The sequence below is a fragment of the Sceloporus occidentalis genome, unplaced genomic scaffold (genome assembly GCF_023333645.1).
Source record: "Sceloporus occidentalis isolate IW3139 unplaced genomic scaffold, rSceOcc1.0.p SCAF_270, whole genome shotgun sequence".
In the NCBI taxonomy this organism is placed as follows: domain Eukaryota; kingdom Metazoa; phylum Chordata; class Lepidosauria; order Squamata; family Phrynosomatidae; genus Sceloporus; species Sceloporus occidentalis.
This window is the reverse complement of record NW_028317250.1, coordinates 143,860-156,850: the sequence shown is the minus strand read 5'-3', so window position 1 is coordinate 156,850 and position 12,991 is coordinate 143,860. Positions and strand designations below refer to the sequence as shown.

At 40.2% G+C, this 12,991-nt stretch overlaps 1 protein-coding gene across 2 annotated transcripts in view; it reads left to right on the top strand.

Moving 5' to 3' along the window:
* The window catches only part of LOC149275701 (ATP-binding cassette sub-family C member 8-like), a 50,695-nt gene that overhangs the window by 33,438 nt on the left and 4,266 nt on the right, over positions 1 to 12,991 (top strand). For both annotated transcript variants that reach the window (XM_089504400.1, XM_089504399.1), the window contains exons 18-30: positions 279 to 314; positions 2,337 to 2,435; positions 4,237 to 4,321; positions 4,726 to 4,806; positions 5,035 to 5,172; positions 5,291 to 5,416; positions 6,120 to 6,219; positions 6,550 to 6,791; positions 7,138 to 7,304; positions 8,634 to 8,703; positions 9,098 to 9,255; positions 12,354 to 12,446; positions 12,651 to 12,753. In XM_089504400.1, coding sequence (XP_089360526.1) covers positions 279 to 314; positions 2,337 to 2,435; positions 4,237 to 4,321; positions 4,726 to 4,806; positions 5,035 to 5,172; positions 5,291 to 5,416; positions 6,120 to 6,219; positions 6,550 to 6,791; positions 7,138 to 7,304; positions 8,634 to 8,703; positions 9,098 to 9,255; positions 12,354 to 12,446; positions 12,651 to 12,753 — 1,498 coding nt within the window. The remainder of the gene's footprint in view (positions 1 to 278; positions 315 to 2,336; positions 2,436 to 4,236; positions 4,322 to 4,725; positions 4,807 to 5,034; positions 5,173 to 5,290; positions 5,417 to 6,119; positions 6,220 to 6,549; positions 6,792 to 7,137; positions 7,305 to 8,633; positions 8,704 to 9,097; positions 9,256 to 12,353; positions 12,447 to 12,650; positions 12,754 to 12,991) is intronic.

Below are 12,991 nucleotides of genomic sequence, written 5' to 3'. Positions count from 1 at the left end.
CCCTATTGTTTTCCTAATTTTTTGGCAATCTGAATGGTCTTTGGCCAATGAGGTCATTCACTAATAAATGGTAAGGGGTAAAATTTGACCCTAGGAGGGGCACAATGAGGTAGTCTCAGCGGCCGTATTCAGAAATGGAACTTCCTGGTATTGTTAAAAAGGCAGCTTTTTAATGTATTTTATTATTCAGAAGAATGAAAAAAATAAATAAATATATCTCTGTTGTCCGCAATTGCCTATTTTTGTTTGAATTCACCCCAATTTTTACCATTTTACAGCCCGGAAAAGGAAACTGCTGTTGACGCAGAAATTAGGTAAACCGATTTATTCATGTGTTGTGTTATGATGTTCCTATGATGACATCATGCATGGACATTGTGGATTTTTTTAAACCATTTTGAATTGTAAGCTCTTGAGAATAGTATAGTTGGATTTGGAAGGAAAGGAAGCAGCCAGGACAGGAGAGAGCTGACACCTTCTGGCCCAGGGGCAAGTAAAACCAGTTGCCCCCTTCCTGAGCCAGCTTGCCTGCCCACCCCGATCCAAGGAGCCCTTGTTATGATGCAAGGTGTTTAACCCGGATAAATGATTGTTTCTGCTTTCCTTTAGTTACAATGTAACCGCCTGCGGCAGTGAAGCCGCGGTAATTACACACATCCGTTTATGTTCATGCATAATAAATATCACATCGCGATATGTCAAGAGCTTTTGGACCGCATTAAACAATCAATACAGACACAGAATTAGTTTCCGTCATACATTTTAACACATTCATTCACGCGCATGTCCATCAGTGCTACATTTTTGTTCGGAGTGCGCCCGAGAGCCGGTTGGGGGGGGGCTACTTTTTGGGTTCTTTTTGCCTTTTTTTTCTTTTGGCGGCTCTGTCTAAAGATATTCATCTCTACACCACACAGTTTATCGATTTTTTTTATTGATAATATAAATTATTGAAATATTCTGATTAATAATTTATGTAACTTTCTGTATATTAACGCATTCAGTAGAAGATCCTAAATGTATTTTATTTCTACTAAATAAATATTTCTAGTAGCCGCCAGTCTACAAGAACTTTCCGTTCCCAAAAAGTTATGTTTTTGTGGTTGTTTTTGATGAAGATGGTCATCTTCCTGCAGGAGTTACCACGGGGGTTTCCCTTTGACCATTTTTTCAACTTTTTGCCCCGTTCTACGGATCGAGCCCCCAGTGAGGAATTTACACAGGTCCGGTCGCCCTCGCACCCAGGCGGCATGGTGCCAGCGTGAGAAGGGTTCCCGAAACCATTGTCCTGTCCGCCACGTTTTAGCGGCAGCCAATTTCCCGGGAAGTGTAGTAGCCTCGCAGACGATAATTGGCGGGATGTCATTGTTACATCTAATCAGATTTATTATCCGATCCCTAAGAGGATTAATACAATAAACTGATGAAATGGAAACCGACAAACATTGGCAAGGACCGCGAGTGTTTCACTGTATCTGTTACACGGTCGCGTCTGATATCATCTCACACGCGGACACATAAAAGCATATTTATAGCAGGCGATGACGTTATAAGTAATGGAGTGTGTGTGTATCGCTTGACACGGACATTCTTAAACCACAACAATGGGCTTCTGTGGAACCCTTTCGGTGCCAACGGGTTTTGCCAGGGGAGAGGCATCTGGACACCATTTTTTGCCCTTTTCCTACATAAATGGGCCATATCTTCCTAAAAGGAATACGGAAATGTTACAAGATGACACCGTAAAAGAACAGTGCATTCTAAGAACAAATCTTTGAATCGGCCCGAGTTTTTATTTGATACCCGGGTTTGGAAAGGATCTAGAAAGTTATGACGCTAATGTTATAGGGCAACGTGACATATGATGACATATGTGTGACATCATATGAAAGGTTATACCCCAATCAGTTCCTAAATACAGCTCAGTACATATATCAAACAACCAGAGGTAACCAAACAAAACGAATCAAAATAATTCCCTAAAAAAGCTTTTATTGGTATTAAAGAAGATTTAAATATTGGGTTTTTTAAGCTTTGTTTGCGAAGGATGGATTTTGGGGCATTTCATCCTGTTGTTAAATTCCTTACTTAACGTTAAAGTGATTTCAATTAGTACTATTAATAGCGCATAAATAGAATGAACACAAACCCCAATTGTCTCAGGAGGGTTTCATTAATTCTGGTTAATTGCTTTTTTTAGAATGTGATTTTTTTTATTTTTAAAGGTTTTTTGTTTAAGAAAAAAGTTTACTAATGTATTCAAAAAAACACAATGTTTGAAAAAAGCAATAAAGTTAAATTCAACATTATAAATGGAACAGCACCTTTAATTTTAGGAGAAGGGGAGCCGTCGCTTACGCCTCCCAGAAGCCCTGGCTCCTAAACGCCACCGTGGAGGAGAACATTACATTTGAAAGCTCTTTCAACAAACAGAAGTAAGATAAATTTATGTTTATTACAAATAAACATTGAGGTGTTTTTTTTTCTTGCTTGTATTTTTTTTTTCCGGAAAGATTTTCCCAGTTACGTGACATTAATTTCCTTTGCCGACCGCCAAAGGCCACGTCTGCTTATTTCCTGTTCGTGTTGTGTGATCCATGTAACGTAACAAGAAAAAAACATTGATTTTAAAACGTACAACTATTACATAGACCCCATAAAAATGATTTAAAAAAGTTTTTGGTTTGTTTTTTTTAGCAGCAATTTGTTTGCACGTAAGAATTTTAAATCTGAATTTTTATTAATGGAATCAGAACAATTCTTTATAAATATGTTTGGGGGTTTTTTATATTTCTTTTAAAATAAATACCTTGTTTTTTTATAGCCCACCTTAGTTCAAGAAAAAAAATATTTTTATATATTTTATTCTCATATAAAAAATCCAGAGGACAATGGAGGAGAAATTTCCCAAATCAAAAATATTAATGTTTAAAAAAAAAAAAAGACTACGTTAACTCTTTCAGTGACATTTTCATTATTTTTTCATTATTTTTTTTATTTTATTTTTTCAAATCAGTTTTAATTAAAAGTTTCATGTCTTTTTTTTAAAATCTGTTTTATATTAAAGGTTTGATGTTTGACTTAAATCTCATAGCGAGTTGGTAGAAAAATCAACAAAAAAAATAAACATAAAAAAATGAATAGAGTAAAATAACATAATAAAGAAATAAAATAAGGGATGCCACCATTGCCAATATCTATAATCCTCCAAGAAATTTTAAGATGTAATAACACCAAGGCTCCACCTGTATTCATTAAGTTTTTTATTGAAGAAATTGTTACTGTAAACTTGACCTTCGGAGAGACAAAGTCGGAATGATTATTTACCCAGGAAGAAGTCCGCTGCTCCTTAGAAGCCGCAGAGTAGAAGAGATACATTAAGACTTGGCTGCTATTGATCTCCGAGAGGTTTCTTTACGCGATGATCAATATTTGACGCTGAGTGTTATCCATCAGCTCTTCCGAAAGAGACATACGATTCATACAATATTCCGTGCTGGAAAAAACGAATTCCGATCGGTCGAATTACCCCCATTTAGCAATAAGAATAAAAAAGTCTAAATAAGCAAAAAAAAATACACTTTCTGAAACACAAATCAATACCATGTTCAAAATAAGCAGTCTTCTGTAAGTCACCCCTTTGAGGGTCATTTGGAGTGAGTGTTGCTTAAAAGACTTACATTTTTCCTTATCTGGCAATTATTCGACCAAAATATAGATTTTTTATTTTTTTGCTTTATTCGTGATGAAAAATCTTCTGGATCACCAAACTCATGTATGTGATAGGACAGGCAAATCAAAAGTTGGATTTGAAATCCATTCAGTACCCCAAGACAGCCTCACCAAAGTAAATACTTTAATATGCATTCTTTAGCTTTCAAAAAAATATATAAAGAAAAAAAAAACATACCTTTAGGAGAAGCTGCAGCTCCAGGGCTGCAGCACAAACACTCCCTCTGTGGTCTAGGTCTCATAAGCATTATAGCTACCTTCAACCAGTCACTGGCAGGGAATCAATGGAAGCTTATGTTGCCCACATGTGTCTGGGGGGCATCTCGTTAGACCCCTCTGGATCTCCTGCTGAGTCAGCACTTGAAGCTGCTGGCTGTGAGGCTAGCGGTGTCCACATTGGCAAGCAATCATCTTTTGGTTTCCCACCAAAGTTAAAGCATTTCGATCTATGCCTGCTGGGTCCTGGTGTAGATGTCCTGCTATATCTCACGTCTCTCTCCGCAGATACAAAGCCATCATAGACGCCTGTTCCCTTCAACCCGATATCGACATTCTCCCCCATGGTGACCAAACCCAGATTGGAGAAAGGGTAGGTGGTCTCGGTAATCGTCTCATGTAGACCTTTGTTTTACGCTGCGATGATGGACGTTGCAGGGGAGCAGCCCATATTCTATAGGCTGAATCCCCATTAATACCATAGAGCAGGTCGTACAGACAGCGAGACTCAGTATAGCCTTCAGACACACGGAGTATCTTCCAGAAGCGTATTAGTTATTGTAAATCGATGTGTTGAGAAGAAACGTTTGTGCACAGAGGCGTGCGGAGACCAGTTGGTTTCCAGTTGACCGTCGGCCATTCACGTTCTCTCGCTAATCTGTGGATCACACGTCCTGCTCCAGTTTATTCATTATCAGGAAAAAGTAGTATTGGAAAAATCGACACATTATCCATCGGTTATTTCAGCTTACAGGTAATCATTTTCTTCCTTTTCAGGGAATTAACCTATCAGGAGGACAGCGGCAGCGGATCAGCGTCGCCAGAGCCCTTTACCAACAAACCAGTGTCGTATTTCTGGTACGTACCCGAAACGATTGATTTCATTGATCGGTTTGATTCTTTTGTTCTACATGTACGTGTTACTTTCATTGTTTGTTCTGTAGAATGTTTACCTCCTTTGTTCGGTGTGGATATATCATTTATTTCTGTGCTCTCTGCCTAGAATGGGGGAGGGGGGTAACTGAATTATTTTGCTCTAGGAATTTATTTGAAACGTGTTTTTTTGTTGGTTTTCCCTTCTTCAAGGATGACCCTTTTTCCGCTCTGGACATTCATCTGAGTGACCACCTAATGCAGGAGGGGATTCTTAAAATGCTAAGAGATAATAAGAGGACCACGGTGTTGGTAACCCACAAACTGCAGTACCTTCCACACGCCGACTGGGTAAGGACGTAGAAGATCCACGTGATGTGTGAAGTGACTGGTGTAGAACATAAAGATCTATCACTATGTCCAATGGATAATTCATTCTAAAGACAAATTTAATTCTAATGTATCTCAGATTATAGCCATGAAAGATGGAACCATTCAACGGGAAGGAACCCTCAAAGACATCCAGATATCAGACCCTGAGCTTTATGAACATTGGAAGACCCTCATGAATCGCCAGGATCAAGAGTTAGAGAAGGTGGGTTCTTTCTTTATATCCACGGGTGCTCTATAGATGTAACTACTATATATACAGTTACAAGAAACAGTGTTTCCACTTTGAGAAGAGAAGAAACGCCAGCCCCTGATGAATATTTATTAAGGTTTTGAGTGAGTTACAGAAATCCCAACTGACTGCACATGAATTCCAAAAGCTGGTTTCCAACGCTGCGCCGTATTCTGCCGTGAATATAAAATCAAGATATTTATTTTGACACAAATACATGTGATTTTAATAAAAATAGTCTCTGACACCTCTTTGTCTGGAATATAAAAACATTTGGCAAAAGCTTCATGTGCATTCAGGGTTCTTCTGATGGGGTCTGGTTGGAGATAAGGGGTTGGATATTCTCAGTTTAATATATATATCACGCTGGATGTAGTTTAACTAGTACAAGCAAATACAATATATATCATATATAATATTACATAATATATAATATTAATTTTCATATATATAAATAAATATATATATATATATATATAATATATGTATAAACTGTATATATATTTATTTATATACATTTATATATATGAAAATTAATATTATATATTATGTAATATTATATATGATATATATTGTATTTGCTTGTACTAGTTGTATATTATACTATTATATATATAATTTTTTATTGGTTTTTTATTTATTTATTTATTTTATTGCTTTTCATTTTCTTTTTAAGGAGATTATTATAGACAGCAAGACAACAGGGGAGAGGAAAAATATAAAGAGGTCCATGTATTCTAGAGATGCGTTTTTAGGAGATGACGAGGAAGACGAAGGTAAATTATTTATATAACTCCCAGCCCTTCCATCTCATGTTCTTAAAAGGAAAATATAGCAAAACACAGCCAGTTGATTTAAAAATCTGTTTTTTGGCTTCAGATAATTTTTATCCAGCGTGAGATATGTATCATTTTATAATTTGTATCAGCCGGGAGAAGATATGGAACATTCCGAAAATCCATTTAATCATCCGTGAGCGTTGCTGTCCTGCGTTTGGAATAACGTGACAATCCCGAACGACGTTACAGTTTTTGGAGTGTTTGTAGGGAATTATTAATAAATAAATATCTCCACGAAGCCCTTCTTTCTCTTCCTGTCCATAGTAGAAGAGCTATCTGAAAGTGATGATGATGATGACAATCTCTCGTCCCTGTCACATCAACGGGCAAAACTGCCGTGGAAGGCGTGTGGAAAGTACCTGAGCTCCGCCGGCTTCCTGTTGCTGCCTCTTCTCGTCTTCTCTCAGTTTCTGAAGCATTCTGTCATGGTGGCCATCGACTTCTGGCTGGCCAAGTGGACATCGGACGCCATTGGGAACGCATCGGCCACGAACTGCGTCCGAGGACAGGTACTCTGCTTGAAGCCAACGTCTTAATGTTCCACCAAATGGGTTACAGCCAGAAATAATTCTTTCATCATTTCAAATTTTGGCTCAATTCATTTATTTTTGGGGATATTTTAATTCCAGTTTTTTAGTCTCGTGACATTAGAAGAAGCCATTGCTTCAAAAACAGTGTTGCCATAGCAGCACAAGTGATAATCTGTTTATGTGGACGTGGAAATTGAGAGTCAGCGGCTCTCGCTCTTCACGGCTCCGGCACGTTGAGAAATGATCTGTTTTTTTACCGTGAATTATTATTTTTTGGTAGCGATAAGATGGAAGCTTCATGTTCTGCCAACGGTTTCTCCTCCAGGACTGCCGGTTTGACCATTCCTCATACTCTATGGTTTTCAGCATCCTGTCCTGTTTTGGGATTATTATGTGCCTGGCCTCGTCCATCGCCGTGGAATGGACCGGATTGAGAGTCGCTAAAAAGTTACACACGAGCCTCCTGAACGCGATCATTCTCGCACCCATGAGGTAGCCTGTTGATAATTCAGAATGTTATTATGAATCGTACGATAATTTGGCAGACGTTGCGATGATAAATGGAAATTGGTTAACCCCTTAGTCCATGTGTCAAGCTTCATTGAGTGATAGGGCCGGAGTTTGTAAGGTGGCTGAGGGTGGTTACCGTGCTGTTGTAATCAAGGGTTGAATTTTGTTTCCAGAATGTTCCATTCATGGAAGGTATATTGAAGCAGGTGCGAAAATGCTGTAAAAGCAATAAGGCACCTGGGCTGGGTGGTTGTGGGTTCACGCTTCGGCTTGTGGATCACACGCAGGGCCGGCCTTAGGGGTGTGCGACCTGTGCGACCGCACAGGGCGCCATGGTTGCAGGGGCGCCTGACCGGGACTTAGATTAAAGCATCGGTTTTTTTTTTTGTGGTTTTTTTTAAAACTTTATTTAACATCATTCATGTTAAATAAAGTTTAAAAAAAAAACGATGCTTAAATCTAAGTCCCGGTCAGGGGCGCCGAGCGGTTGCTCGTGAAGTTCTCGGCAACCGCTCGGCGCCCCTTACTCTCCGTGACTCCGTCGCTGTGCCGGCATCTCATGTTGAGCGCCGGACTATTCCGGCTCTCAACATGAAATGCCGGCACCGCGGCAGAGCGAGAAGACGGATGCCTCCCGCTCTCACCGCAGGACTCCGGCAACAAGGTAAGTGGGGGGGGTGTAGTTTGAAGGGGCAGAGGGGGGGGTGTAGTTTGAAGGGGCAGAGGGAGGGGGGGTGTAGTTTGAAGGGGCAGAGGGAGGGGGGGTGTAGTTTGAAGGGGTAGAGGGGGGGTGTAGTTTGAAGGGGCAGAGGGGGGGTGTAGTTTGAAGGGGCAGAGGGGAGGGGTAGTTTGAAGGGGCAGAGGGGAGGGGTAGTTTGAAGAGGCAGAGGGGAGGGGTAGTTTGAGGGGCGGTAGTTTGAAGGGGCATGGGGGGGGTAGTTTGAAGGGGCAGAGAGGGGGGGTAGTGAGGGGGGGCGCCAGAGGAGTAGTCCGCACAGGGCGCCACAACGCCTAAGGCCGGCTCTGATCACACGCAGCAGAACTGGCAAAAGGGCCGTCCGTGCGTCCAGCCGTTAAACTGGACAATTATTCCTGGTCTGGATCCTCTGCAAGATCTTCCAGAATGTATCACCTCTCACTGCCGTACGAGCGGGATTATTCAGCCGAAAGCAAAAAATACTGGGGGGGCAAACGCAGTTAAATCGAGTTGAGTCCCCGTTATAACGATGTAAAGATCTCACACACGTTGCAGGATAGGATATGTTTTTGTTTTCTTTTATAGTTTTTCTGATGTTTTTTTGCTGTTTGTAGGTTCTTTGAAACGACGCCCCTCGGTAGTATTCTGAACAGATTCTCCGCGGACTTTAATACAATCGATCAGGTGCGTCCAAAACACGTTAATAACAATCATTAATAAGCAATCCCTGGGGGAGGGGATGGTGGCAGCTTTTTACACGATTAAACTTTTTGGGCGCTCAACAGATTCTAATGCCACGCTTATTATTATTTTTATTATTTATTGTTTTGTATAGCGCCATCAGATTCCGCAGCGCTGTACAAAGGGTAGACAAGACATAACAATTAGTATATAACATAACGAGATGACGTACAGAAAGAACAGGTGAGAAGGGACCCTTTAGATAGAAAAAATTCAGCAGGGTTGGTGGGACGGCATCTTTAACTTTCCTGTTACATTGTATCAGCGGAACCTCCTGTTCTTAGGGGCCGGAGTGGCGTATTTAATATATTTATTTCAGATTTTGTGCTTTATCCAGCATATGCCGGCCACACTGGAGTGTCTAAGCAGGTCAACCCTGCTGTGCGTCTCTGCCTTGGCCGTGATCTCGTTCGTGACCCCGATATTCATGATCTCCCTGGTGCCCCTCGCCATCATATGTTACTTTATTCAGAAGTACTTCCGAGTGGCGTCCAGGTAAGTGCTGACTGTGTACTCGGTGCTTTGCTTGGGAGGACACAGGGGTGAGAGAAGAGCACTTAAAGGGTCCATCTACCCCCAAATTAAGTTATTACCCTTATAAAACAGGCTTAAGTATTTGATAAACAGGGTACAGATCTCATAGGGTAGTTGATACAGTTCTGGTTATATTTTAACCCCTTGAGGACAATGGGCGGTCCCTAAACCCAATGAAAACAATGCATTTTGAGCCCGTACATGTACGGGCTTTGTCATTAAGGGGCTAAAGTATTGATACAGTTTATTTCTGGTAACATCATTCCAGTGAAGGTTACATTTTAATCAGACAAGAGTTTCTGAAACACGAAAACAGATTTATTAGAGTCAGTTTGTCCTCGGACGGAAAATAAATAAGATTGAAAGCCAAATCTGACTCATCTCTCCACGCGATGTTTCCTTTTACAGAGAAGATGTCAAATTACGATGTTTATCGCAGTTAAATCTCTCCAAAATCCTAAAAAATCCAAACTAACCTTTAAAAAAAAAAAAAAAATACAAACAGCCTGAATCACATTGTATCATTTCAAGACAAGATGGGATATGAGCTTTAATAAGCCCAATAGAACGCTTGAGTTGGGTCGAGATGGACATCGGGGGTCCCCCAATGAGTTGAGTTGACGCTGCGTTTAGTTCGGCTTCTGTCTCAAGTCTGTCACGAAAGTTGATGGTTCTCGTTTGCGGTCAACTCTGTGGCCGAGCCGGTCATCAAGTGAGCAACCATAATAGGTTTAATGGAGTTCTGGGTCAATTTGAGGAGTCAAGCTGAGCTGGGGCCCCCTTTTCAACTCAAGTGTCGACTCAAAATGTAGTTATTATCATGCTTTTCATAGCACCTCGCTGCAAACTGGTAGTCAAATCCACTTGTACCGTGGCCACGTTGGTCGTGGAGTTCACTTTAGTGAATGTAGAAGTTGCTTAATTTTCAGCAACTCATCGACACAACTTAGGCCTTTATTTATAGACATCCGCATATCAAAAATAAGGAAATGTATTATTACTAATATTATTTTATTATTATTATTATTAATTTATTAATATTATTTTATTATTATTATTATTTTATTAATATTATTTTAATATTATTATTATTATTTTAGTATTATTATGAAAATAAAAAGAAACATCTAGTTGCAGTTTAGCAGTGAAAATTATATTGATCCAAAATATCTGACAGTATTAAAATCTACATTTAAAGGCAAATAAAAAAAAAAAAAAACATTTTGCATTAATACACAATATTACTTAATATGCCTCGGCAGTAACCTCTTGCTCGTCCTTTTTTTCTCTTATGAAGATTATTCCCTAGAAATTGTTGCTCTGACAACGAAAAGATTTTTCCTTCTGAGGACTAAAAATGCTTTGAAGATGGAATTTTTTTGTAATTCTTATTCTTTTAGCCGGTAACAGTAGCCTTTGCAGTCGAGCCGGTTATTGTATCAGCGGGGGGCACGCGTACGCCATTCACGATGTGTTAATGAATCCCCTGTTTTTTTCGCCGGAATGCGCTGGCGATGGAATATTTAGAGCGTTCCGAGCCCGGACCACCTGCCGTCCCGGCTTCATGGATATCGCAGACATGTTTTCATTAACCGGACTCTGAGCGCACATCGCGCTGACTCTAATAATCCGATACCCCCGGCGTGGGTGGGATTCCTCTGTATGGTTTACAAGCCATTTATAAAATTCATTCTGAATTACTAAAGCCACAGATTGGGAGATATTATTTCTTTCATTAAAACAAAATAAAAGACTTTATTTTTTTTTAAATACATAATATTATCTATAATATAATATAATAATATATATAATATACATAACAGGACTTCTATACGTTATATATAAATAGACGGACTCAGTTTAAGGCTGGAGACTGTGCTGGGTACCACGGGAATTTATTACCCATAATAAACATAAACGTTGTCTGGAAAGGGATGGATTAACGGTGCGGATTCCCTGACCTCCCAGCTTTTATATCAGCAGGAAATCAACGTTTTTATAAGATCTGCCTTAAAAATTAATATGTGGGAAACACACAGTTTGGGATAACGCAGGAGTCTCTGATAAATCTTTTCTCCTTGAGCATAACCCCCAGCACTGTATACAGTAATATAACCCCCAGCGCTGTATACAGTAATATAACCCCCAGCGCTGTATACAGTAATAACCCCCAGCACTGTATACAGTAATATAACCCCCAGCACTGTATACAGTAATATAACCCCCAGCGCTGTATACAGTAATATAACCCCCAGCACTGTATACAGTAATATAACCCCCAGCGCTGTATACAGTAATATAACCCCCCAGCGCTGTATACAGTAATATAACCCCCAGCACTGTATACAGTAATATAACCCCCAGCACTGTATACAGTAATATAACCCCCCAGCGCTGTATACAGTAATATAACCCCCAGCACTGTATACAGTAATATAACCCCCCAGCGCTGTATACAGTAATATAACCCCCAGCGCTGTATACAGTAATAACCACCCAGCGCTGTATACAGTAATAGTACCCTCCAGCGCTGTATACAGTAATATAACCCCCAGCGCTGTATACAGTAATATAACCCCCAGCGCTGTATACAGTAATATAACCCCCAGCGCTGTATACAGTAATAACCCCCACCGCTGTATACAGTAATATAACCCCCAGCGCTGTATACAGTAATATAACCCCCCAGCGCTGTATACAGTAATATAACCCCCCCCCCGTCATGTGATATTTTGGGTGACTTTCCGGGCTCAAACACCACACTGAGCTGATGCTTTATGGCGATGCTAATGAAGTCTGTTCCTCCATAGACTTTCATTAGTCAGAGAGTCCGGCTGGGTGATTAAGACTGAGTCATTCTATTGTTTCCCACAGGCAGTATGATAAGGAGTTGGGGTGTTTGTCTAGCAGATTGGGAATCATACAAATGGCTGATATGAAGCTGCACTACAAGTGTTTAAAAAAAGCTTAATATTTTTGAAAATGTATTTTTAATCTTTTTTTTACGATCGGCCGCGTCGTTTCATGTTTCGGTTTGATACATTCTGTATTCTCTCCAGAGACCTGCAGCAGCTCGAGGACAGCACACAACTGCCGCTGCTGTCACATTTTTCGGAAACGATGGAAGGACTGACGACCATACGAGCGTTCAGGTACCGTCCGCGGCTACGCGATCAGAGTGCTGCCCAAAAGTGCCACCCAAAAAAGTGTTGTAGAAACCCAAATGCACGTCTTCTTGGTCTTTTAATTGACCTTTGATTTTCATTTTCCCACAAACTGTAATATTTTCCAATCCATTAAACTCTTTTCCAGCCTTTTCTATAATATCCTGTAAAGTAATCTCTTTTTTTTTTAAGATATGAAGGACGATTCCAGCAAAAACTTCTTGAATTAACGGATTCCAACAACATCGCGTCTCTGTTCCTCACGGCGGCCAATCGGTGGCTGGAAGTCCGTATGGTGGGTGCCGAGGATCGTTCGCAACCTGCGATTGGTTACAAGATCAAATATATAATAACCGGTGGCTTAGCAGAGATGGGGGCCGATTTATTGGTTTATTGGCCAAATATAAGCTTTACACAACCTCCTGGCACCCTAAAGGTTAACAGTGTATCAAATCACTATGATACGTTGACCCGTATTATTAACCGGGCCGACCCGGGATACATGATTAGAAACAAAGCTGCGATAGTTATAG